This window comes from Entelurus aequoreus, linkage group LG14 (genome assembly GCF_033978785.1).
Source record: "Entelurus aequoreus isolate RoL-2023_Sb linkage group LG14, RoL_Eaeq_v1.1, whole genome shotgun sequence".
NCBI classification, from domain to species: domain Eukaryota; kingdom Metazoa; phylum Chordata; class Actinopteri; order Syngnathiformes; family Syngnathidae; genus Entelurus; species Entelurus aequoreus.
This window is the reverse complement of record NC_084744.1, coordinates 26,351,285-26,375,803: the sequence shown is the minus strand read 5'-3', so window position 1 is coordinate 26,375,803 and position 24,519 is coordinate 26,351,285. Positions and strand designations below refer to the sequence as shown.

General features: G+C 41.1%; 1 protein-coding gene across 3 annotated transcripts in view; it reads left to right on the top strand.

Moving 5' to 3' along the window:
* Positions 1-24,519, top strand: part of LOC133664616 (gastrula zinc finger protein XlCGF57.1-like) — a 62,294-nt gene that overhangs the window by 26,010 nt on the left and 11,765 nt on the right. Inside the window, exons 1-2 of one of the 3 annotated variants that reach the window (XM_062069390.1) lie at positions 15,327-15,916; positions 18,974-19,192. In XM_062069390.1, coding sequence (XP_061925374.1) covers positions 15,793-15,916; positions 18,974-19,192 — 343 coding nt within the window. In that variant the 5' untranslated portion in view covers positions 15,327-15,792. Of the gene's footprint in view, positions 1-1,097; positions 3,262-15,326; positions 15,917-18,973; positions 19,193-24,519 lie in introns of those variants that run through there. The other 2 variants (XM_062069391.1, XM_062069392.1) reach the window with 2 other exon arrangements.

The following is a 24,519-nucleotide window of genomic DNA, read 5'->3' as shown; positions in this document are numbered from 1 at the left end:
GTGGCGGGAGGTGTGGGTCTGGATGGACCGTAGTCTCCTGCCTGAGGGGAGAGGGGAGAATAGTTTGTGTCTAGGGTGAGAAGAGTCAGCTGTGATCCAACCCACACACCTCCTGGTCCTGGAGGAGAACAAGTCCTGGAGGGATGGGAGCTTGCAGCCAATCACCTTCTCAGCAGCATGTACGATGTGCTGCAGTCGATGCTTATCCTGGACTGTGGCCCCGGGGAACCACACGGTGATGGAGGAGGTGAGGACAGACTCGATGATGGCTGAGTAAAACTGCACCAGCATCTCGATCGGCACCTTAAGTTTCCTCAGCTGCCGCAGGAAGTACATCCTCTGCTGGGCCTTCTTGATGAGGGAGCTAATGGTCAGCTCCCACTTGAGGTCCTGGGTGATGGTGGTGCCCAAGAAACGGAAGGAGTCCACAATGGAGACGGGGGTGGGAGAGTCAATCAGGGTGAGGGGGGATGGTGGGGCTGTGACTTTCCTGAAGTCCATGATCATCTCCACTGTTTCCTGGGCGTTCAGCTCCAGGTTGTTGAGGCTGCACCAGGATGCCAGCCAGTCCACCTCTCTCCTGTAGGCTGTCTCATCGCCATCCGAGATGAGCCCGATGAGGGTAGTGTCATCCGCAAACTTGAACAGTTTTACGAACTGGTGACTGGAGGTGCAGCAGTTTGTATACAGGGAGAAGAGCCAGGGGGAGAGTACACAGCCCTGAGGAGTACCAGTGTTTGTGGTTCGACTGTCCGAGACAATCTTCCCCAGCCGCACGTGCTGTCTTCGGTCTGTCAGGAAGTCATTGATCCAACTGCAGAGGGAGTCGGGCACGCTGAGCTGGTAGAGCTTGGGAGGATGGTGTTGAAGGCAGAGCTGTATGTGAATGTATGGCAATATAGATTTTAGGCCATAATGCCCACTCGTAAAAAGTGGTCTTCTTTTCCTGTGAATAATGTTGTAAAGACCATTGTGTTTGTTTTCAGGCCAATTCATATAATAACTTATTTTAAGTACATGTGAACTTACTGAATGCCTCATGTGACTGAGCAAATCTGGACATTTCTCAAGCATGTTTGTCATTTTGTGTCCTGCAGACGTCTGTGAAGAACAACTTCTGCCTGAAAAACAGGAGTGTAGTAACTTCAGGATGGTGAAAGAGAATCCATCAAAGAAGACCAGGCGCCACAAACCCTCTGGTGTCTCCTTTTCCTCTTTGACACAGACCCTGCCCTGTAAAAAGGAAGAGGAAGACTCACTGACGCCCCACCTAAAACAGGAAGAGGAGGAACACAGCATCAGTCAGGAGGGAGATCATCTTGAAGAACTGGTGGAGTTCCCAGTGACTGGTGTCCCTGTGAAGAGTGAAGATGATGAGGTCAAAGGTGAAAGTGAGGAGAAGAGAGAGGCGGAGCCTCCAAGCAGCAGCTCAACACAACACATGACAACAGAAGCTGATGGAGACCACTGTGGAGGATCACAAGCAGACAAGCTCTTAGCTCCACTATCAGATAGTGAGGACACAACGTCACACTCTCCTGACACTGATGATGAAGACTCTAAAGATGATAAGACATGTCACACTGACAACACTCACTTGAAATGTTCTCACTGTGACCAAACCTTTAAATACCTTAGTTATCTGAAAAGACACATGAGTACTCACACTGGAGAAAAACCTTTTTCTTGTTCAATCTGTTGTAAAGGTTTTGTAGAAAGTTTTAAATTAAAAGTACACATGAGAACACACACTGGTGAAAAACCTTTTATCTGTTCAATCTGCAGTAAAGGTTTTGTAGAAAGTTGCACATTGAAAGTACACATGAGAACACACACTGGTGAAAAACCTTTTTCTTGTTCAATCTGTGAAAAAGGTTTTGTACAAAGTCATAATTTGAAAGTACACATGAGAATACACACTGGTGAAAAACCTTTTATCTGTTCAATCTGTGGTAAAGGATTCGCACAAAGTCCCAAATTGAAAGTACACATGAGAATACACACTGGTGAAAAACCTTTTTCTTGTTCAATCTGTGGTAAAGGTTTTGCACAAAAGTCATGTTTGAAAATACACAGAACAACACACACAGGAGAAAAAATATTTATTTGTTCAATCTGTAGTAAAGGTTTTGCTCTAAGTAACTATTTGAAAGTGCACATGAGAACACACACTGGTGAAAAACCTTTTTCCTGTTCAATCTGTGGTAAAGGTTTTGTAGAAAGTTTTAAATTAAAAGTACACATGAGAACACACACTGGTGAAAAACCATTTATATGTTCAATCTGCAGTAAAAGTTTTGTAGAAAGTTGCACATTGAAAGTACACATCAGAACACACACTGGTGAAAAACCTTTTATCTGTTCAATCTGCAGTAAAGGTTTTGTAGAAAGTTGCAAATTGAAAGTACACATGAGCACACACACTGGTGAAAAACCTTTTTCTTGTTCAATCTGTGGTAAAGGTTTTGTTCTAAGTAAATATTTGAAAGTGCACATGAGAACACACACTGGTGAAAAACCTTTCTCCTGTTCAATCTGTGGTAAAGGTTTTGTAGAAAGTCACAATTTGAAAGTACACATGAGAACACACACTGTGAAAAACCTTTTACCAGCAACTTGAGGGTTGCAAGTTCGATCCCCGCTTCCGCCATCCTAGTCACTGCTGTTGTGTCCTTGGGCAAGACACTTTACCCACCTGCTCCCAGTGCCACCCACACTGGTTTAAAATGTAGCTTAGATATTGGATTTCACTATGTAAAGCGCTTTGATTCACTAGAGAAAAGCGCTATATAAATATAATTCACTTCACTTTTATCTGTTCAATCTGTAGTAAAGGTTTTGTAGAAATTCGCAGATTGAAAGTACACATGAGAACACACACTGGTGAAAAACCTTTTCTTGTTCAATCTCTGGTAAAGGTTTTGTTCTAAGTAAATATTTGAAAGTGCACATGAGAATACACACTAGTGAGAAATCTTTCACATGTTCAATCTGCAACAGAAGCTTTTGTGACCGATCAAACCTTGTAAGACACATGAGAACACACCCAGGAGAGAAAGTGTTGAGTTGCAGTGTGTGTGGTGAAAGATACATCATTTGAACTGTTGTCTTTTATACAATTTTAAAAATGTGTAACTTTATGAATCTTTTGTTGGGTCTCTATAATCCATTTTATTAATCATCTTTATTACTCTCTTGTAATGTGATAGTGTTGTGATTGTTTTATATGTATGCACTCAGACATTTATACAATAAAAAAATGTGAGAAAATGGCTGAATTGTTTTACAAACTTACATTTGGGGATTATATAAAACAATCCCCATGGCCTCAATTAATGAACAGGAAGTCCCAGAGAGTACTTTGGACTGCGTGGTATGCTTTGATACACAATCCACTAAATTATTTATTCTAGTCTTTAATCGTTTGTTCTTCTCTTGAACTACGCAGCTAGAGGAACATGAGGGAAAAGAAGTCGAAAGTGGAGCCATGAAAATGCTTTTAACCACAAGGAAGCTGCTGATTTATTTGTTTTTTCTGGTGTGTAAAACATTTAGTTATTGAATTTTATGTCCTCATTTATTTCTTTTTTCTCACCTAGGTCTTCGACATACTTAGGCTCTTTTTGTATTTCTCTCAGTGTTGGAACATGTGGTTTGAGCATCTTCTTGGTTCAATTTGTGTTTGGAATCACAGAAATACCCGCACACTTTCTGTGCATCTGGTTTTTGAAGTTGTTGGGAAGAAAAAAGTCTGTGATTTGAACCAACCTGGCAGGTGGCTTGTTCAGTCTCCTGACTGTGACTTTCTCTCAAGGGGACTCCATAATTTTTCACAGAAATGATGCCTTAGCTTGGACATATTACACTCACATATCTTTCACTTGTTCCCATTCCAGACAATGCTGTTGCTATTACGGCTCTTTTAACGACAGGGAAGTTCTTGGACTGGAATATTTAGGTGTGCATGGTCTACTCTCAGGAACTGTTCCCCACTTCAGTCAGGTAAGCAATATATATATACTGTGTATGAATGTTCTCATTCATCCAGGTCATTGTAATCTCAGGGCATTCAATCGATCGCAACTGGACTGGTTGGTTTGTCAGCAGTTTCATGTCTTCCTTGAGTGCTATTCCCCACACCTGCTTTGTTTTAGCAATCAAGGCTATTTACGTTGTCGCCATCCTTTTTTGTGTGGACATTGTTGATTGTCATGTCATGTTCGGATGTACTTTGTGGACGCCGTCGGCTCCACACGCTGTAAGTCTTTGCTGTCGTCCAGAATTATGTTTTTGTTTGCTTTGCAACCAGTTCAGTTTTAATTTCGTTTTCCCTAGCCTTCCCTAAGCTTCGATGCTTTTTCTTAGCGGCACTCGCCTTTTGTTTATTTTTGGTTTAAGCATTAGACACCTTTTTACCTGCACACTGTCGTCTGCATATTGTGATCATGACAAACCATGTTCCCGACATCTACAAAGCAATTAGCTACCTGCTGCCACCTACTGATATGGAAGAGTATAACATGGTTACTCTGCCGAGCTCTAGACATCACCGACACATTTGCAGATTATTATTACTGGTTTGCAAACATTTTTTTTAACCCAAATAGGTAAAATTACATATTCTCCCACAGCACACTAGTGTGCCGCGGCACAGTGGTTGAAAAACACTGTTCTAGAGAACCAGCGTCTTCTACATTAGACATTTGATTTTGGTTCATTTATTTTGTCAGAGTTACAGGAGCGCTTTGTTGTTTTAAAGGACCTTCTGCAAAAAAGCTAGTCAATCATTTGAATGAATATATATTAGTTCAGTGTATGTATATCCATTTTGTCATGGAGGCTACTGGGGGCTTTCCTTCTTTTACGAAGGCTCTGCGTATAACATATGGATTTTTTTTTCAAGTTTGTGTCAACATTTTATTCCCAGGGTTCTGTACTTCCAGTTCTGCTCTTCTCCCTCCTCATGCAAACAGCTGTTGGATTATTGTCCATAGCTGGGCGAGTAGCTGGTCTCCTCTCTCCACCAATCAACATGTTGGCCTTTTATCACTGGTTCCTACCCAACATTGTCTTCAACACCCTCGCAATGCTTAGTGGAGTTCTAGGCTTCTTCCTCCCTGAAACCAGGGGCAAAGAACTGCCGGATTCTACCAGTGAGGTCGAGGGCAACAAGTAAGCCAACTAATCGATCTGTTTGTAGCACATAGTCTATGCTATGTTCTGGTGTTGGTGTGTTAAGACAGTGAAGTGTGGTGCCGTAAAGCAGTTTGACCCGCGCCTTTTGGAAGTGTCATAAATTAAAACAAACAGTCGTGTTAGCACACAGTGGAGTCTGTGTATCCTTGGATATAACATTGGCGACGAGGAAGCACTTCCTTTTTCTCCCTGGCCTCCCTTTATCGCTCTGCCCGGCGAGCCGCCTATCCCTTGGTCCTACTGACATTTGTCTTTTTAGCCGCCATCGGGCTAACAATGCTAGGCCATTCTAATTCACAGCCTGGGTAGTTAAAGTTAAAGTACCAATGATTGTCACACACTAGGTGTGGTGAAATGTGTCCTCTGCATTTGACCCATCCCCTTGTTCACCCCCTGGGAGGTGAGGGGAGCAGTGGGCAGCAGCGGTGCGAGGGTTAAAGGATTTGTAACACTCTTGGACCTGTGCAGAATTAAGCGAACTGTGTCACTTTGCTTGCCGGACACTTTGCTCGTACCTTGGTGTTACAAAAATGTACTTTGATATAAGCATGTACCTTGGTGTTACACACATGTAACAATTACAGAGTCTGCCAGCCGGGTGAGGAGTCAGTTAAGCTAGAACTAGCCAGCGCCAGGCTGGATAATCCCTGCACACATAGCAATTCTCTTAGAATAATACACAATTAACATAATGTTTTTTCTGTTGTGACTGTGTCAGAGGTAGACATGCATTCTACTGAGGTGGCAAATTATGATGCGTTCAGTTTATCGCAGCACCAAGTAAACAATCTGAAAATTCCCGTCATGTCAATTCCTAGATATAGTCGAAACTATTTAAAGGGCACTACGCATAATAAACACAACATTATTAATATTGCTACTAAGGATAATCTCAACAAAAACTCGTCAAAAAAGCCCAATACCTATAATATAGGCTTTTAAAACATAAGATCATTGTCTCCCAAAACGTTATTAGTTAATGAGGTCATTAGAGACAACAATCTTAACGTCATTGGTCTTAGCGAAACCTGGCTCAAACCAGACGATTTTTTTGCGCTAAATGAGGCATCTCCTCCTAACTATACGAATGCACATATTGCCCGTCCCCTTAAAAGGGGTTGCACTAATATACAATGAAAACTTTAACCTTACCCCTAACCTAAATAATAAATAGAAATTGTTGGAGGTGCTTACTATGAGGTCTGTCACATCGCTGCCTCTCGACTTGGCTGTTATCTACTGCCCCCCAGGGCCCTATTCGGGCTTTATCAGTGAATTCTCAGAGTTCGTTGCTGATCTAGTGACGCACGCCAACAATATAATCATGATGGGGGACTTTAATATCCATATGAATACCCCATCGGACCCTCAGTGCGTGGCGCTCCAGACCATAATTGATAGCTGTGGTCTTACACAAATAATAAATGAACCTACGCATCGCAACGGTAATACGATAGATCTAGTGCTGGTCAGGAGTGTCACCACCTCCAAAGTTATGGTACTCCCGTGTACTAAAGTAATGTCTGATCATTACCTTATAAAATTCGAAATTCTGACTCATTGTCAACAAGCTAATAATAATAGCCGCAACATTAATGCTGCCACAACAATGACTCTTGCTGACCTACTGCCTTCGGTAATGGCACCATTCCCAATTTATTTCGGCTCTATTGATAACCTCACTAACAACTTTGACAATGCCCTGCGCGAAACCATTGATAGTATAGTACCGCTAAAGCAAAAAAGGGCCCCTAAAAGGCGCACACCATGGTTTACAGAAGAAACTAGAGCTCATAAATTATCTTGTAGAAAGCTGGAACGCAAATGGCGCGCGACTAAACTTGAGCTTTTCCATCAAGCATGGAGTGATAGTTTAATAACTTATTAACGCATGCTTACCTTAGCTAAAGCTATTTACTCAAATCTCATCCGCCTCAATAAAAACGATCCTAAATTTTTGTTTAGTACAGTAGCATCGCTAACCCAACAAGGGACTCCTCCCAGTAGCTCCACCCACTCGGCAGATGACTTTATAAATATCTTTAATAAGAAAATTGAACTCATTAGAAAGGAGATTAAAGACAATGCATCCCAGCTACAACTGGGTTCTATTAACACAGATACGACTGTATATATACGACGGATACCGCCCTCCACAATAGTCTCTCTCTTTTTGATGAAATAACATTAGAGGAATTATTACGGCGTGTAAGTGGGATAAAACAAACAACATGTTTACTTGACCCACTTCCTGGGAAACTTATCAAGGAGCTTTTTGTATTATTAGGTCCATCAGTGATAATATATGATAAACTTATCACTTTCCTCTGGCACTGTTCCCCTAGCATTCAAGAAAGCGGTTATTCATCCTCTGCTCAAAAGACCTAACCTCGATCCTGACCTCATGGTAAACTACCGGCCGGTGTCCAACCTTCCGTTTATCTCGAAAATCCTCGAAAAAATTGTCGCACAGCAGCTAAATGAACACTTAGTGTCTAACAATCTCTGTGAACCTTTTCAATCCGGTTTCAGGGCAAATCACTCTACGGAGACAGCCCTCGCAAAAATGACTAATGATCTATTGCTAACGATGGATTCTGATGCGTCATCTATGTTGCTGCTTCTTGATCTTAGCGCTGCTTTCGATACCGTCGATCATAATATTTTATTAGAGCGTATCAAAACACGTATTGGTATGTCAGACTTAGCCTTGTCGTGGTTTAACTCTTATCTTACTGACAGGATGCAGTGCGTCTCCCATAACAATGTGACCTTGGACTATGTTAAGGTAACGTGCGGAGTGCCTCAGGGTTTGGTTCTTGGCCCTGCACTGTTTAGAATCTACATGCTGCCGCTAGGCGACATCATACGCAAATACGGTGTTAGCTTTCACTGTTATGTTGATGACACCCAACTCTACATGCCCCTAAAGCTGACCAACACGCCGGATTTTAGTCAGCTGGAGGCGTGTCTTAATGAAATTAAACAATGGATGTCCGCTAACTTTTTGCAACTCAACAGCAAGAAAACGGAAATGCTGATTATCGGTCCTGCTAGACACCGACATTTATTTAATAATACCACCTTAACATTTGACAACCAAACAATTACACAAGGTGACTCGGTAAAGAATCTGGGTATTATCTTCCACCCAACTCTCTCGTTTGAGTCACACATTAAGAGTGTTACTAAAACGGCCTTCTTTCATATCCGTAATATTGCTAAAATTCGTTCTATTTTATCCACTAGTGACGCTGAGATCATTATTCATGCGTTCGTTACGTCTCGTCTCGATTACTGTAACGTATTATTTTCTGGTCTCCCTATGTCTAGCATTAAAAGATTACAGTTGGTTAGACTTTTGACAAGAACAAGAAAGTTTGATCATATTACGCCTATACTGGCTCACCTGCACTGGCTTCCTGTGCACTTAAGATGTGACTTTAAGGTTTTACTACTTACGTATAAAATACTACACGGTCAAGCTCCTGCCTATCTTGCCGATTGTATTGTACCATATGTCCCGGCAAGAAATCTGTGTTCAAAGAACTCCGGCTTATTAGTGATTCCCAGAGCCCAAAACAAGTCTGCGGGCTATAGAGCGTTTTCTATTGGGGCTCCAGTACTATGGAATGCCCTCCTGGTAACAGTTAGAGATGCTACCTCAGTAGAAGCATTTAAGTCTCATCTTAAAACTCATTTGTATACTCTAGCCTTTAAATAGCCCCCCTTTTTTAGACCAGTGGATCTGCCGTTTCTTTTCTTTTGTCCTCTGCTCCCCCCTCTCCCCCCTCATCCATGGCCACCGGACACACAGGTCCGGTGGCCATGGATGAAGTGCTGATTGTCCAGAGTCGGGACCCGGGGTGGACGGCTCGCCTGTGTATCGGTTGGGAACATCTCTGCGCTGCTGACCCGTCTCCGCTCGGGATGGTTTCCTGCTGGCCCCACTATGGACTGGACTCTCACTATTATGTTGGATCCACTGTGGACTGGACTCTCACAATATTATGTCAGACCCACTCGACATCCATTGCTTTCGGTCTCCCCTAGAGGGGGTGGGGGGTTACCCACATATGCGGTCCTCTCCAAGGTTTCTCATAGTCATTCACATCGACGTCCCACTGGGGTGAGTTTTTCCTTGCCCTTATGTGGGCTCTGTACCGAGGATGTCGTTGTGGCTTGTGCAGCCCTTTGAGACACTTGTGATTTAGGGCTATATAAATAAACATTGATTGATTGATTGATTGATTAATTTGAAAAGTTCTTCAATTTAAACAGAACGACATTTACCCCTACTTATGACGTTGAACACATTACACACCATTATACTAAATGTATGACTATTATTTTCAGGTTGGATGAAGGAATTGTTCTGCAATCCTATCAGCAATAATGATGATCATGTTCCACAGATTCCACTCCAGTGTTGAGTTTTGGGGACTGAAAAAAAGAAGAAGAATGTGTCATTTAAAATCATTTACCAAGTAATATAACTGTTAATTGGTACTTTTTAGTAAACAAATAACTGTCTATTGATATAACCTATTAGTAGATAATACATGACACTTAGAACAGTTCTGATTACAGGATAACAATGATGTAATGTACCTTTTATGAATATTTGTACACAACATTATTGTATAATGTAGCAATATGTTTCAACAATGTTTATTTCAACTACTGTCCATGTCATGTTTTATCATACCTGGTGTGGTGGATTCAGAACTATCCTCTACTTGGCCAGTCTGTGGGATAACTTCATCCATGGAAGCAGCAGCAGTAGTTGACGCTGATGTTGACGTTTCTGTAGGTCCACTAGTGTTCTTCTTCTTTCCACGCTAACTGTTGATGTGTAGCCCATTTCTAACAATGGCAAAGGGTGCTCATCCGTTGGTTTACCATGCAAGAAATGTTTACTGCAGATCTGTGAGTCTTTTGTAGGCTTCCAGTCCACCCACTTGTTATTAATGTTCTTACATTTCCTATTAACGACCTTAATCCATCTTATTTTCATGTCTGGATCTTTTGGAAACGGGTACTGTTTGAATGGTGGATCACAAACACATCTTCCTGAGTCAAAATAACACTCATGAATGTCACACATAGTTTGTTTCCATCTTGTGAGGACCTAAACGTTTTTTTTATATATATAAATGATATTTGTGAGGTTTTGAACATTTTACAGTACGTATTATTCGCAGACGATACACATTTATACTGTTCAGCAGATGACTTGAAAATCTTAGCTGATAATATTGAAGAGGAAATGGTTAAACTAAAATTGTGGTTTGATGTAAATAAATTATCTTTAAATTTGGAAAATACTAAATTTATGGTATTCAGTAATACAAGAAAGGTAGAAGTTAATTTATTCATAAACAATGTGAACATTGAGAAAGTGTCTGAAATCAGATTTCTTGGGGTCATCCTAGAATCTAGACCCTGGGCATTCTGCGGCCCGCGGGCCACATCCGGCCCTTTGTGCGTCCCTGTCCGGCCCGGGTGAAGCCAATCATAAATTACAAAATAAATTTTAAAAAGTATCTATGTCGAGTGTGCAATACAACGGTGCTGCTTTTGTTTTGAAAAGCGTTATTTGTATTACTTCCGTGTGGACGTATGCCGTGACGTGACGTGACGTGATTGTGAGTGAATTGAACAGCGGCAATCACAAATTACAAAATAAAGTTTAAAAAACATTTATGTCGTGCGTGCAATACAACTGTGCTGCTTTTATTTTGAAAAGTGTTATTTATGGCTGTATGTCCGGGTGTAACCTGTGAGTGAAGGTGCACAGCGACAAGTGATGAGACGCTGAAAAGAGAAAAGTTGATGAGGAATGGCGTGTTTTCAACAAGACATGGACTGCCAAGTATTTCTTTACAGAAATTAATGGTAAAGCCGTGTGCTTAATTTGTGGTACACAGGTTGCTGGGTTTATAGAATATCATTTGAATCGCCACTACATGACGAAGCACAAGGAAAAATACCGGAATCTGTCGGATGAAGAGCGCGCAAGGGAGGCTGATGCGTTGATGGTAAAACTGCAAACCCAACAAGGACTTTTTGCCAAATTTCACACCCCCAGAGATGCAGCTGTCAGGACAAGTTTCATAATTTCTTACAAAATCACCAGAAAAAGTAAGGCGTTTTCTGACGGAGAGTTTACTAAGGAGTGCTTATTGGACTCTGTTGCGCTGATATGCCCGGAGACTTTGACTGGTTTTCGCTGGCTTTGGATGAGAGCTGCGATGTACGTGACACCGCCCAGCTGCTCATCTTCTTACGTGGGATAACTAGCTGCAGACTTTCAAATCACGGAGTAGCTGGCAGCCATGCAGTCAATTAAAGGGACAACCACAGGTAATGACTTGTTCACATAGGTAAATGCGTGTTTGGACATTTTAGGACTGAAATGGGACAAGCTGGCAGGTGTGACAATCCAATCCAATCCACTTTATATATAGCACATTTAAACAACAAAATGTTTCCAAAGTGCTGCACAATAATATTAAAAACAATATTCAAATATTATCCTTAGCTCCACCAATGACTGAATAAAAATAAATGATAAATGGGTTATACTTGTATAGCGCTTTTCTACCTTCAAGGTACTCAAAGCGCTTTGACAGTATTTCCACATTCACCCATTCACACACACATTCACACACTGATGGAGGGAGCTGCCATGCAAGGCGCTAACCTGCACCCATCAGGAGCAAGGGTGAAGTGTCTTGCCCAAGGACACAATGGACGTGACTAGGATGGTAGAAGGTGGGGATTGAACCCCAGTAACCAGCAACCCTCCGATTGCTGGCAGGGCCACTCTACCAACTTCGCAAACAAAAAATATACACATATAAAACCAATATAAAAAACAATATACAATAAATATGATTAAAAACGATTTTTAACAACAGATGGTTGTCCAAATTTGCCGGAGGAAAATGTTGGATAATGCAGGATAAAGTGACAGAAATTAACCCTGTGCAGAAATGGACATTTTTGCATTGTATTATACATCAGGAAGTGTTGTGTAAGACAGTGTTAAAAATAAAACCATCAAAAGCAATCTGCTTTTGTATAAAGTTAAGTTAGGTTAAATGAAATTACAATTATTAATTATTATTATTATTATTATTATTATTATTATTATTTATCTTATGGTATATCAAAAATAATATTGCGCAAAATGTAATTAAAATATTGTCGGTGTGGCCCTCCAGCAGTGCGGGTTGCTTATGCGGCCCCCGGTAAAAATTAATTGCCCACCCTTGTCCTAGATGAAAAGTTGACATGGAAAGCTCATATATTGCATGTGAAAAATAAGCTATCTAAAACCTTATTTATTTTGAACAAGGTTAAATACAGTGTCCCGTATAATACAATGAGAATGTTATATTGCTCAATTATTCTACCTTATTTCAATTATTGTGCAGAAATATGGGGACATACATATCACAGCAACATAATGCCTATTTATTTTACATTTAAGAACAATTCGTATAATTTTTAAAGTAGGATATAGAGACCACACAAATGCACTCTTCAGTAGGTCAGGATTATTAAAACTAAAAGACATTGTAGAATTGCATACTCTATTAGTGATGTTCAAAGCTAGAAATAAAGTTTTTCCGAAGGACTTACAAAAGTTATTGGTGTTCACGTCTGAAGATGAGAATCACATGTATGACTTTAAAGATCCAAGAGCGCCAACACATTTGAAAGAAATGTGCTTGTCTGTTGCTGCTGTGAAAGCATGGAATTCTCTAAAGAAAGACTTAAAAAGTTGCAAGAATATTTTTGAATTTAAAAAGAGTTCCAAAAAGAGACAACTGGCATTGTATCAAACTGATTTTTGATTTTGATTGGACGTGTCATTGTGAAAATGCTTCAAGGAAAATGAAAAAGTATGTTGGAGTTGGGGTGTTGGTGGAGGGAACAGTGATAAAGTCATCTAAAATAATTGTGTTAAAAAAGGTTGGCAGATAAATATAAGAATATTATTCTTCCATCTGCTCCTTTCTGATCATGGAAATGTATAAGAAACAAAAAAACAATGAAAGTGTGAACTGTACGTTGCTTGTATATATGCATGTTCATGAAAGGAATACAAAGAAATGATGATGATGATGATGATGATGATGTACTATTAGAACAGGGGTCGGGAACCTTTTTGGCTGAGAGAGGCCATGAAAGCCAAATATTTCAAAATGTATTTCCGTGAGAGCCATATAATATTTTTTAACACTGAATACAACTAAATGCGTGCATTTTTAAGTAAGACCAACATTTTTAGAGAATAATAAGTCTCTTATTCTTTTTAATAACATTGTTATTGTAAAGCTAACCAATAATAAATAAAATACTTCTTACCATTAATTGGACTTCTTGAACAGGTGCGATAGAAAGCGGATGGATGGATTAAAATGCATGAGAATGTTTTATAATTTGAACGTTATTTTTAACACTGTGATTACCAGCGGAATTATTCACTACTTATCGTGTTAAGCAATGTCAACTAAGATTTATCTGAGAGCCAGATGCAATCATCAAAAGAGCCACATTTGGCTCTAGAGCCATAGGTTCCCGACCCCTGTATTAGAACATCCCACAACTGCACAAATTGTCTTCGACATGTTGAAAAATATACACGACGCGGAATAAACAATCATTCAGAAATATATCTACTACTATTCACGCTAAAGAGTAAACACAAACCACGAACTGACGAAGTTAACTAAAAAAGTATGGAGTCGCTTGGCTTTGTTTATCCCTCACGAACTTTGACCCGTCAATTGAGAGTCTCGCGAGAACGAGACCACTGAATCCTCCAACTGGAAGTGATGGGATCGGCAGTTCTTTTGACTGTACTGAATCACTAGAATTAGTTCCTTAAATTGATTCGTTCAAAAAATTTGTTCACCGAATCCCCTCTCCCCCCAAAAAAAATAAAAAATAGGAGGGGGGAGGCGTGCGTAGTACAGTACAGTGCAGACATTCGCGGGAGAAGCAGCAAATAGGGTGAACGCGCGTTAATCTAACAACAACAACACTTGCAGTAGAAGGGATAATAATAATAATAATAATAATAATAATAATATGAATCAGAATTGATCCCCAAGGAGGAATTTATTTTTGTTACAATAACTGTGTAAATAATAGCCTATGTATGTGTACATACATTAGTTATTATTTTTATTTTAAATCTTCTCAAAACAGCCTGCCCTACACTTTACCCCCCGCCCCTCCCCCTCGCGTCGCTGCTGCTCAGCCTGCACGGACTTTCTTTCTGTCTCCTCTACTCTCATAACTTTATGTGTTGAGATAATGGGGACGTGTGTTTGTTTTCATTTGGCTTGTTTTCATGGGATCGGCAGTTCTTTTGACTGTACTGAATCACTAGAATCAGTGAGTGACACAGCGCCACAGTCAGCACAGTTCAGTACGTGAACCGAATCACTTCTGCAGTTCTTTTGACTGTACTGAATCACTAGAATCAGTGACTGACACAGCGCCACACTGTGGCAGTACGTGAACCGAATCACTTCTGCAGTTCTTTTGACTGTACTGAATCACTAGAATCAGTGACTGACACAGCGCCACACTGTGGCAGTACGTGAACCGAATCACTTCTGCAGTTCTTTTGACTGTACTGAATCACTAGAATCAAGTGACTCAAAGCGCTTTACATAGTGAAACCCAATATCTAAGTCACTGGGAGCAGGTGGGTAAAGTGTCTTGCCCAAGGACACAACGGCAGTGACTAGGATGGCGGAAGCGGGGATCGAACCTGCAACCCTCAAGTTGCTGGCACGGCCGCTCTACCAACCGAGCTATACCGTCCCATACCGTACCGGTGTTTTCATGTGGCTTGAGTCAACATTAGCCGTTAGCTTGGAGAATGAATGGAGAGCGGATGCCAATGGCATGAAACATATCCCCGCGACGGGAGGAGAATCACTCGCGGCATTGGGGCAAGCGGAGCAGAGAGCGAGAGCGTTGTCGTTCACTGAGTGATTCATGTCGTTAATCCGCGGTGAACGATCGTTCGCTCAGTCCCTCCCCCCGCCCTCTCATTGGCTGCGTCGTTCGCCGACGTCGAGGGTTCAGTGAGTCACAGAATGCGCCAGTTCCACTCATACCGGCATGGTCGCGGCGGAGCTCAACTGAACTGAGAAAGGAACGAATCAGTTCATGAAGTGATTCGGTTCAGTACGTTCACTCAAAAGATTCGTTCTTTCGAACGAATCGTTCGCGAACGACACAACACTACAACTGGTCCATCCAAAGAAGACGAAGGAGTAAAAAGCAAAATGGCGTTTGACGGAGAAGGCCTAAACGTGGCCACTGGCCATTATTGTTTCCCTATTTGTATTTAGTGCATACATGTACGCATATATGTCGTGTAGTAGATGAAACATTGTTAGTCATTGTTTGTATCCGGATACATTAGTCTGAGCGCACTTTATGTGCTAGCTTAGCTTGCTAGTTAGCTTAGCTTGTTAGCTGCTAACAAAGAGACGCGGACGTTATCAACACATCGCTAAGTAGAGATCAAATGTGAGTGTAAAGTGTTGTGATTGTGTGAAAATGTGCGAAAGAACGATATCAAAGTATGAGGAGGAACTTTGTCCAACAAAAGAGGAGAAGGAGCGACAACTTCAACTTATGGACGCTGTTTTCAAGAAACATCAAGTTGTGTTACACAGAACAGGTTTGTTTACTTCTTACTCTCACATCTTTACTAACTTTATATTTCATTATTAACACTTTTCTGCAATAGGAAGATGCTTTGTCTTGTGGGGATGATGCAATGCCAAGATTTAGATTCTTCATGAAAACGAGACAGTTTGAGGTTGATGTTCCTCTCAGTTTGTAACAATGTGTGATTGATTGATTGAAGGAGTTATGAGAAGTTTGCATAGGAAAGGGTACAGTTTCATCACGGTACACATTCACTGCTACAAGAAAGCCTGACATGGTTTCAGTTGAAATATTTGTTTAACACACACAGATAGGACAGCACGGTGGAAGAGGGGTTAGTGCGTCTGCCTCACAATATGAAGGTCCTGAGTAGTCGTGAGTTCAATCCCGGCCTCGGGATCTTTCTGTGTGGAGTTTGCATGTTCTCCCCGTGACTGCGTGGGTTCCCTCCGGGTACTCCGGCTTCCTCCCACCTCCAAAGACATGCACCTGGGGATAGGTTGATTGGCAACACTAAATTGGCCCTAGTGTGTGAATGTGAGTGTGAATGTTGTCTGTCTATCTGTGTTGGCCCTGCGATGAGGTGGCGACTTGTCCAGGGTGTACCCTGCCTTCCGCCCGATTGTAGCTGAGATAGGCTCCAGCGCCCTCCGCGACCCCGAAGGGAATAAGCGGTAGAAAATGGATGGATGGATGGCACACACGATAGAACACAACGTATGCAGAAAGCAGCATGTAAATACAATATACTGCAAGAAAATAAAAGAAAATATAATTTTAAAAAAGCAGAAGGTTTTGTCTGTTTCCAGTTACGAGTAGCTGCAACATGTAATGTCTTTTCAAAGCAGCTTTGAAGGAAGTAAAAGATTTACACTCCTTTATGACTATTGATAGGAAGTTCCACATGTTGGTGGTATAGCAGGCAAACTAATTAAACCTTTTTTGGAGTGAAATCTGGGTTGAATGTGATTTGTACAACTACCTCTGGTATTATAATGGTGAATATATTTTGAATATCTAGGCAGGTACATAGGTATTTTAGTGGTATGGTGTATCTTGTACACCAGACCAACTGCAAGAAGATGTACTCTGTCGGCGACCAAGAGCCTCCCCACGTTAAGGAAATGGTTGGCAAAAAGGTGAGCCCGAGATGGACGGTTGAGTAAAAGCCCAATCATTTTGTTTTGGGCTGTCTGGAGTTTGTTTATGAGGGCTTTTAAGGCGTCACGGTACCAAACATGAACTCTGTACTCAAAGTGGGGTTAAGTGCTTGTGTTAGAGCACATATGTCAGAGTCAAGGCCCGCGGGCCATATCCGGCCCGCGAGAAGGTTTTTTACGGCCCTTGGGATGATCTTGATTTATTATTAGAACCGGCCCGCAGACCGCAGATCTTTTTTTTTTTTTTTTTTTTTTTTTTTTTTTTAGACCGCAGATCTTTTACACGCACCAAGCGGATGCCGGTCCAAGGTTCCGAAAGGGGGCGAGCGGCCCGCCGGGACGCGCCTGCCGGCCGAAGGGCTGCAGCCCGGCCGTCAGTCGCGGAGCCCGCCGTGCCACGCGCGCCAAGGGGGCGGGCCGAAACCCGGCCCCGAGGCCCTGAGACTTCTGCTTTGTTTCCCCAAACCGCGCGTCACCGCCGGGCCCGCACCACCGTCGGGCTGCAGCCCGAGCGTCGGTAGCGGAACCCGTCATGTGCCGCGCGCGCCAAGCGGAGCGGGGGGGTCAAGCGGGCCGAAACCCGCAGGCCACCCCCTCACCACGAGGCCCTGAGACTTCTGCGTTTGACCCCTACGCGCGGCCCGTCGGGACGCGCCCGCCGTCAACCCACGAGGGCCAGCCGTCGGGTCGCGGAGCCCGCCGTGCCACGCGCGCCAAGGGGCGGGCCGAAACCAGCGGGGGGTTTCGGGCACCCAACTCGCCTCCCTCCCACGGAGGGAGGAGGGGGGTTTAATGTGAACATTACTGTGCAATCACATATTTAGAGTTTTTACTCAATTCAAGTTTAAAAGTTAAAGTTTAATATTTGTTTTCACTGCATGTTACTTCTCCTTAAACAAAGTGTTGTTTTTGATTTATAGATTTTTGCACTTTATTTTATTGTATTTCAATTTAATTATATTTTAAAAATATTTCAGTTGAGTGGATGATAGAAAATTGCTATTATTGTTTTTTTCTTTGAAGTAAATTTAGCCCACTTTTGCTAAAATAGAAAATATAGGCTACTGATGGTGCCTTGAATACCGGTTTCTTTCATTTAATGTTCATGTTATGGGGATTTTTATATAAAGGAAATTTGTCTTTTGTGTCTGTTGAAAATTAAAGATTACTGACAGAGCCATAAGAAAATATTGCTTTATTTATCTGATCATATTGGAATATATTTGTTAGGTTTTCAGTAGGTTCAATTAGGTTCACTAGACTATATGCGTCATTTAAAAATTTTTCAATGAACATTCGAACAGTCCGGCCCTCGGCTTGTAGCTAAATTTTTTATTTGGCCCTCCGTCCATTTGACTTTGACACCCCTGTGTTAGAGTCTTAAGTGTATTTCTACCCGCCAGCAGGGCGATCCTACTTTGGAGAGATTAGTCTCTACGATGCAGCCAAGATAGGTAGTCTCATTTTTTAATGATATTGAAGTTATGGTAATGACTATGTCAATACAAGATTATGGTGAATGTAAGAGATACATTTTAGGTGTAATGGACTGTATACAGAATAACATATTTCCACACTTTATATCAGTGACTGTGAAGTTAAGAATGCCTCATTTAATACTGCCTCGTACTTATAAAAACTTTTCAAATTGCCCCCCATCAAATTTCAAAGTCTGTTTTTGTACTCACTTTTGAATTAATTTTAGTGGCTGGGACAAGATTAAAGATTAAAGTACCAATGATTGTCACACACACAAAAGGAGGTATTTGCCATGTTTTTATTGGTTGTTTTGCGACACACTTTTAACACAACACACGAAAGAACACAAATAATGTCATTGTGTTAACAGTGTCAGTCCAAAACTATATATATTCTCTCTTAATCTTATTTACTTATTTACCCAACAGACGTCCAGCAGCGCCCCCACATTAAAGAGGAAGAGGAGGATCCACAGCCGCCCCACATTAAAGAGGAAGAGGAGGAAGTGTGGATCACTCAGGAGGAAGAGTCTCTTCTAGGGCAGGAGGAGGCTGATCTCAGCATGTTTCCACTGACTGTTGTCTCTGTGAAGACTGAAGAGCATGAAGACAAACCACCTGAGTCCTCACAGCTTCATCACAGTCCAAGTAAGCACAACATCCACATATCATTTTATTCTCAGGGCATTCAATCCATCACAACTGGACTGTTCACTTTGTCTTAGAAGATGTTTGTCCTCTCATCCAAGTAGGCTTCATCACTTCATGCTCATAGACTTCAAGTCTTAAATCTAATCACTGGAATTTAGAGGGGAACTGCACTTTTTGGGGGAATTTTTTCTATTGTTCACAATCATTATAAAAGACATGACGATGGATATATATATTTTTTAATCACATTCTAACTCATAAATGTAAATAAAAGTCCACTTGCAATGGAGCCAATGGGAGGTCCTCTATAATCATCTAAAAAGCACCAACAATACTCCATTTGCATTTCGTGGCTTGAATACCAACCAAGTAATAGTGATATTGTTATTATAAGTGCTAACGCAGACAAACTATTTATAGCTTGTGTGTCTATTTTGACATCACCGGCTGGTGAGCTCCTTCCTCACCTCGGTGCTGGTGAAAGATTATTCCAGATCATGAATCATGTCTCTCACCTGGATAGTAGAAGGATGAGGACGTACTCTGACAAGTTGGTACCCTTTGACAGCCAATTTAGACCCGGCAATGGCGAAGGACACAAAAAGACGCTTGGCTTCACTCCCCTTTTCCGTGCGACGATTATGAGTCATTCTTTATCTAAACAAGAATATAACAAGATTCTATCAGTCTGCGTCATAGTGACAGCAGACCTTGTACAGTAAGTAATGTTTTATTATGTTTGTTGGCTCTCATGAAGTCTGCAGTGTGTAATATTCAGTGATGTTAAAAAAAAGCGAACGTTGTGAGGCGTTTTTGAAATTAATATGCTAATGAGCAAAAATACGTACATATTACATGTTTTTAGAAATGTACCTGTTACTAAATGACATATATAGCTACTGCATGTACATAAAACCTTAATGGAGGTGTTTGGATGCTTTTTAAGTTCTTTGTAGGCAGAATAGTGCGACTCTAATAGCCTCTATTGTAAGCAGACCTTTGATCGCATTTATTTACTATTTAGAATGCATAAAAAAGAAAAATATGTGGTCTTGATAGGAAAAATAAATTTAAAAAGTGCAGTTTCCTTTTAAGTGAAGTGAAGTATATTTATTTAGCGCTTTTCTCTAGTGACTCAGAGCGCTTTACATAGTGAAACCAATTATCTAAGTTACATTTAAACCAGTGTGGGTGGCACTGGGAGCAGGTGGGTAAAGTACCTTGCCCAAGGACACAACGGCAGTGACTAGGATCAAACCTGGAACCGTCGAGTTGCTGTTACGGCCGCTCTACCAACCGAGCCCCGCCGGCCTTAGAATGTATAAAATTATATCAAAATCTCATAAAAATCATAAATACATCCTAGAAATGTCTCAATAATTCCATGAACAATATTTTTATTTAGGAACTTTCTAATGTAACGTGTTTCTATCTACACTTCTGTTAAAATGTAATAATCACTTATTCTTCTCTTTTGTTAAAATAATAATCACTTGTTTTGTTGTTTGATACTTTAGTTTTGGGTGATACTACATATGTAGGTATCGATCCAGTACCAAGTAATTACAGTCAGGGTCAGTATCAGTCATACCAATGTAGATATTGATATTAACATTTTTCAAGATAAGTGAATAATTCAATTTTTGTTCGCAATCATAATCAGACAAAAACACAGGATGGTGGTGTTAGAATATCAATTTATTATTTAAATATGTCTCTGAATTAAATCATTTGGTTTATGCCCTGAAAGTTTTCCTTTTTACTGAGTTTGTAAACAATAACAAAATCAACAAAATATATATAATACATAATATCGATCAAACCGCTGTATCGACCTTATAATGATATTATACTTGGTATTGTTACTGTCGATTTTTGTATGGATCGGTCCACATTTGTTTAAATTTAAGAGCTTCAACAGGGTTTCTGTGGGTCATTAAAAAGCATTAAAAGTCATTGAATGGACTTTGCCTAAATTAAGGCCTTAAATGGTATTAAAAATAATTAAATACAATGTCCAGAGGCATTCAAATATTCATGCAATCGTAGGCTGGAACCGATATAAATGAAAATAAACCTAATAACTTAATTCTTGCTGTCATCAATACATTGCTATGTCAGTGTGTTTCCTTCTTGGTCTCTGGATTTTAAACTGGACTAAGAGGTCTCACTCTGTGCATCACTCTCAGCACCTGAGCATGTTAATTCCACAGTAAACTTACATGAACAAAGTGAGCCTCCTCTCAGTCATTCACAATGTTTGTTTTGGCTACTTGCAATTCTCCTCCACATGTTTTCCTGTGTTAGTAGTGTTAGTGTTCATGTTGGAGATGGAACAAGTCAGTTTAATACAATGCTGAATTTTAAAGGCCTACTGAAATGAAAATTTTTTATTCAAACCGGAATAGCAGATCCATTCTATGTGTCATACTTGATCATTTTGCGATATTGCCATATTTTTGCTGAAAGGATTTAGTAGAGAACAACGTCGATAAAGTTCGCAACTTTTGGTCTCTGATAAAAAAAAACCTTTCCCCTACCGGAAGTAGCGTGACGTTGTCAGTTGTTTACTCCCTCATATTTTCCTATTGTTTTCAACGCAGCTAGAGCTATTCGGACCATTACCCCATTAATTTGAGCGAGGATGAAAGATTCGTGGACGAGGAACGTTAGAGTGACGGACTAGAATGCAGTGAAATACATATTTGTTTTCGCTCTGACCGTAACTTAGGTACAAGCTGACTCATTGGATTACACACTCTCTCCTTTTTCTATTGTGGATCACGGATTTGTATTTCAAACCACCTCGGATACTATATCCTCTTGAAAATGAGAGTCGAGAACGCGAAATGGACATTCACAGTGCCTTTTATCTCCACGACAATACATCGGCGAAACGCTTTAGCTACGAGCTAACGTGATAGCGTCGTGCTTTAACTGCATATAGAAACAAAAAAAATAAACCCCTGACTGGAAGGATAGATAGAAAATCAACAATACTATTAAACCATGGACATGTAACTACACTTTTAATGCTTTCCAGGCTGGCGAAGGTTAACAATGCTGTGCTAACGACGCCATTGAAGCTAACTTAGCAACCGGACCTTACAGAGCTATGCTAAAAACATTAGCTCTCCACCTACGCCAGCCAGCCCTCATCTGCTCATCAACACCCGTGCTCACCTGCGTTCCAGCGATCAACGGAAGGACGAAGGACTTCACCCGATGCGTTTGGCGGCCCGGAGACGTAGGAAGTCAAGGTGAGGTCGCGGCTAGCGCGTGGCTAGCGCGTCTGCTCTCCAACAAAGTCCTCCTGGTTGTGTTGCTGTAGTCCGCTGCTAATACACCGATCCCACCTACAACTTTCTTCTTTGCAGCCTTCATTGTTCATTAAACAAATTGCAAAAGATGTCCAGAATACTGTGGAATTATGAAATGAAAACAGAGCTTTTTGTATAGGATTCTACGGGGTACCATAACTTCCGTTAAACTGACTACGTCACGCGCATACGTCATCATACCGCGACGTTTCAGCCGGATATTTCCCGGGAGATTTAAAATGTCACTTTATAAGTTAACCCGGCCGTATTGGCATGTGTTGCAATGTTAAGATTTCATCATTGATATATAAACTATCAGACTGCGTGGTCGGTAGTAGTGGCTTTCAGTAGGCCTTTAATGTAGCGTATTTTCCGGACCATAGGGCGTAACGGATTAGGCTTAGACTTAGACAAACTTTAATGATCCATAAAGGAAATTTATAAGGCGCACTGCCGATGAGCAGGTCTAGTCAGGTTTATTTTTATTTAAAAGGCGCATCGGATTTTAAAGGCCTACTGAAAGCCACTACTACCGACCACGCAGTCTGATAGTTTATATATCAATGATGAAATCTTAACATTGCAACACATGCCAATACGGATGGGTTAACTTATAAAGTGCAATTTTAAATTTCCCGCTAAACTTCCGCTTGAAAACGTCTATGTATGATGATGTATGCGAGTGACGTCACTAGTTAAACGGAAGTATTGGTACACCTTTGAATCCAATACAAAAAAGCTCTGTTTTCATCTCAAAATTCCACAGTATTCTGGACATCTGTGTTGGTAAATCTTTTGCAATTTGTTTAATGAACAATGAAGACTGCAAAGAAAAAAGCTGTAGGTGGGATCGGTGTATTAGCGGCTGGCTGCAGCAACACAACCAGGAGGACTTTGACTTGGATAGCAGACGTGCTAGCCGACGCTAGCCGCCGACCGCACGGATGATCGGGTGAAGTCCTTCGTCCTTCCGTCGATCACTGGAACGCAGGTGAGCACGGGTGTTGATGAGCAGATCAGGGCTGGCTGGCGTAGGTGGAGCGCTAATGTTTTTATCATAGCTCTGTGAGGTCCCGTTGCTAAGTTAGCTTCAATGGCGTCGTTAGCAACAGCATTGTTAAGCTCTGCCAGGCTGGAAAAGGTCCATGGTTTAATAGTATTGTTGATTTTCTGTCTATCCTTCCAGTCAGGGATTTATTTATTTTGTTTCTATCTGCATTTGAGACAGATGCTATCACGTTAGCTCATGCTAAAGAGCTTCGTCGATGTATTTTCGTGGAGATAAAAGTCACTGTGAATGTCCATTTCGCCTCCTCGACTCTCATTTTCAAGCGGATATAGTATCCGAGGTGGTTTAAAATACAAATCCGTGATCCACAATAGAAAAAGGAGAGAGTGTGGATTCCAATGAGCCAGCTTGTACCTAAGTTACGGTCAGAGCGAAAAAAGATATCTCTTGAACTGCATTCTAGTCCGTCACTCTAACATTCCTCATCCACGAATCTTTCATCCTCGCTCAAATTAATGGGGAAATCGTCACTTTCTCGCTCCTAATATCTCTCGCTCCATTGTAAACAACGGGGAATTGTGAGCAGCACTACCGCTTGTGACGTCACGCTACTTCCGGTAGGGGCAAGGTTTTTTTTATCAGCGAGCAAAAGTTGCGAACTTTATCGTCGATTTTCTCTACTAAATCCTTTCAGCAAAAATATGGCAATATCGCGAAATGATCAAGTATGACACATAGAATGGATCTGCTATCCCCGTTTAAATAAAAAAAATTAATTTCAGTAGGCCTTTAAGTCGCTTTAAGGGGGTCATATTATTTTTTTTCTGAATATAAAATACTTCCTTGTGGTCTACATAACATGTGATGGTGGTTCTTTGGTCAAAATGTTGCATAGATGATGTTTTACAGATTATCTTCAAGCCGCTTTCTGACAGTCGCTTCAGGATGCGCCGTTTTGTGGGCGATCTTATTTACTTGGCTCATCTTCGACAGCG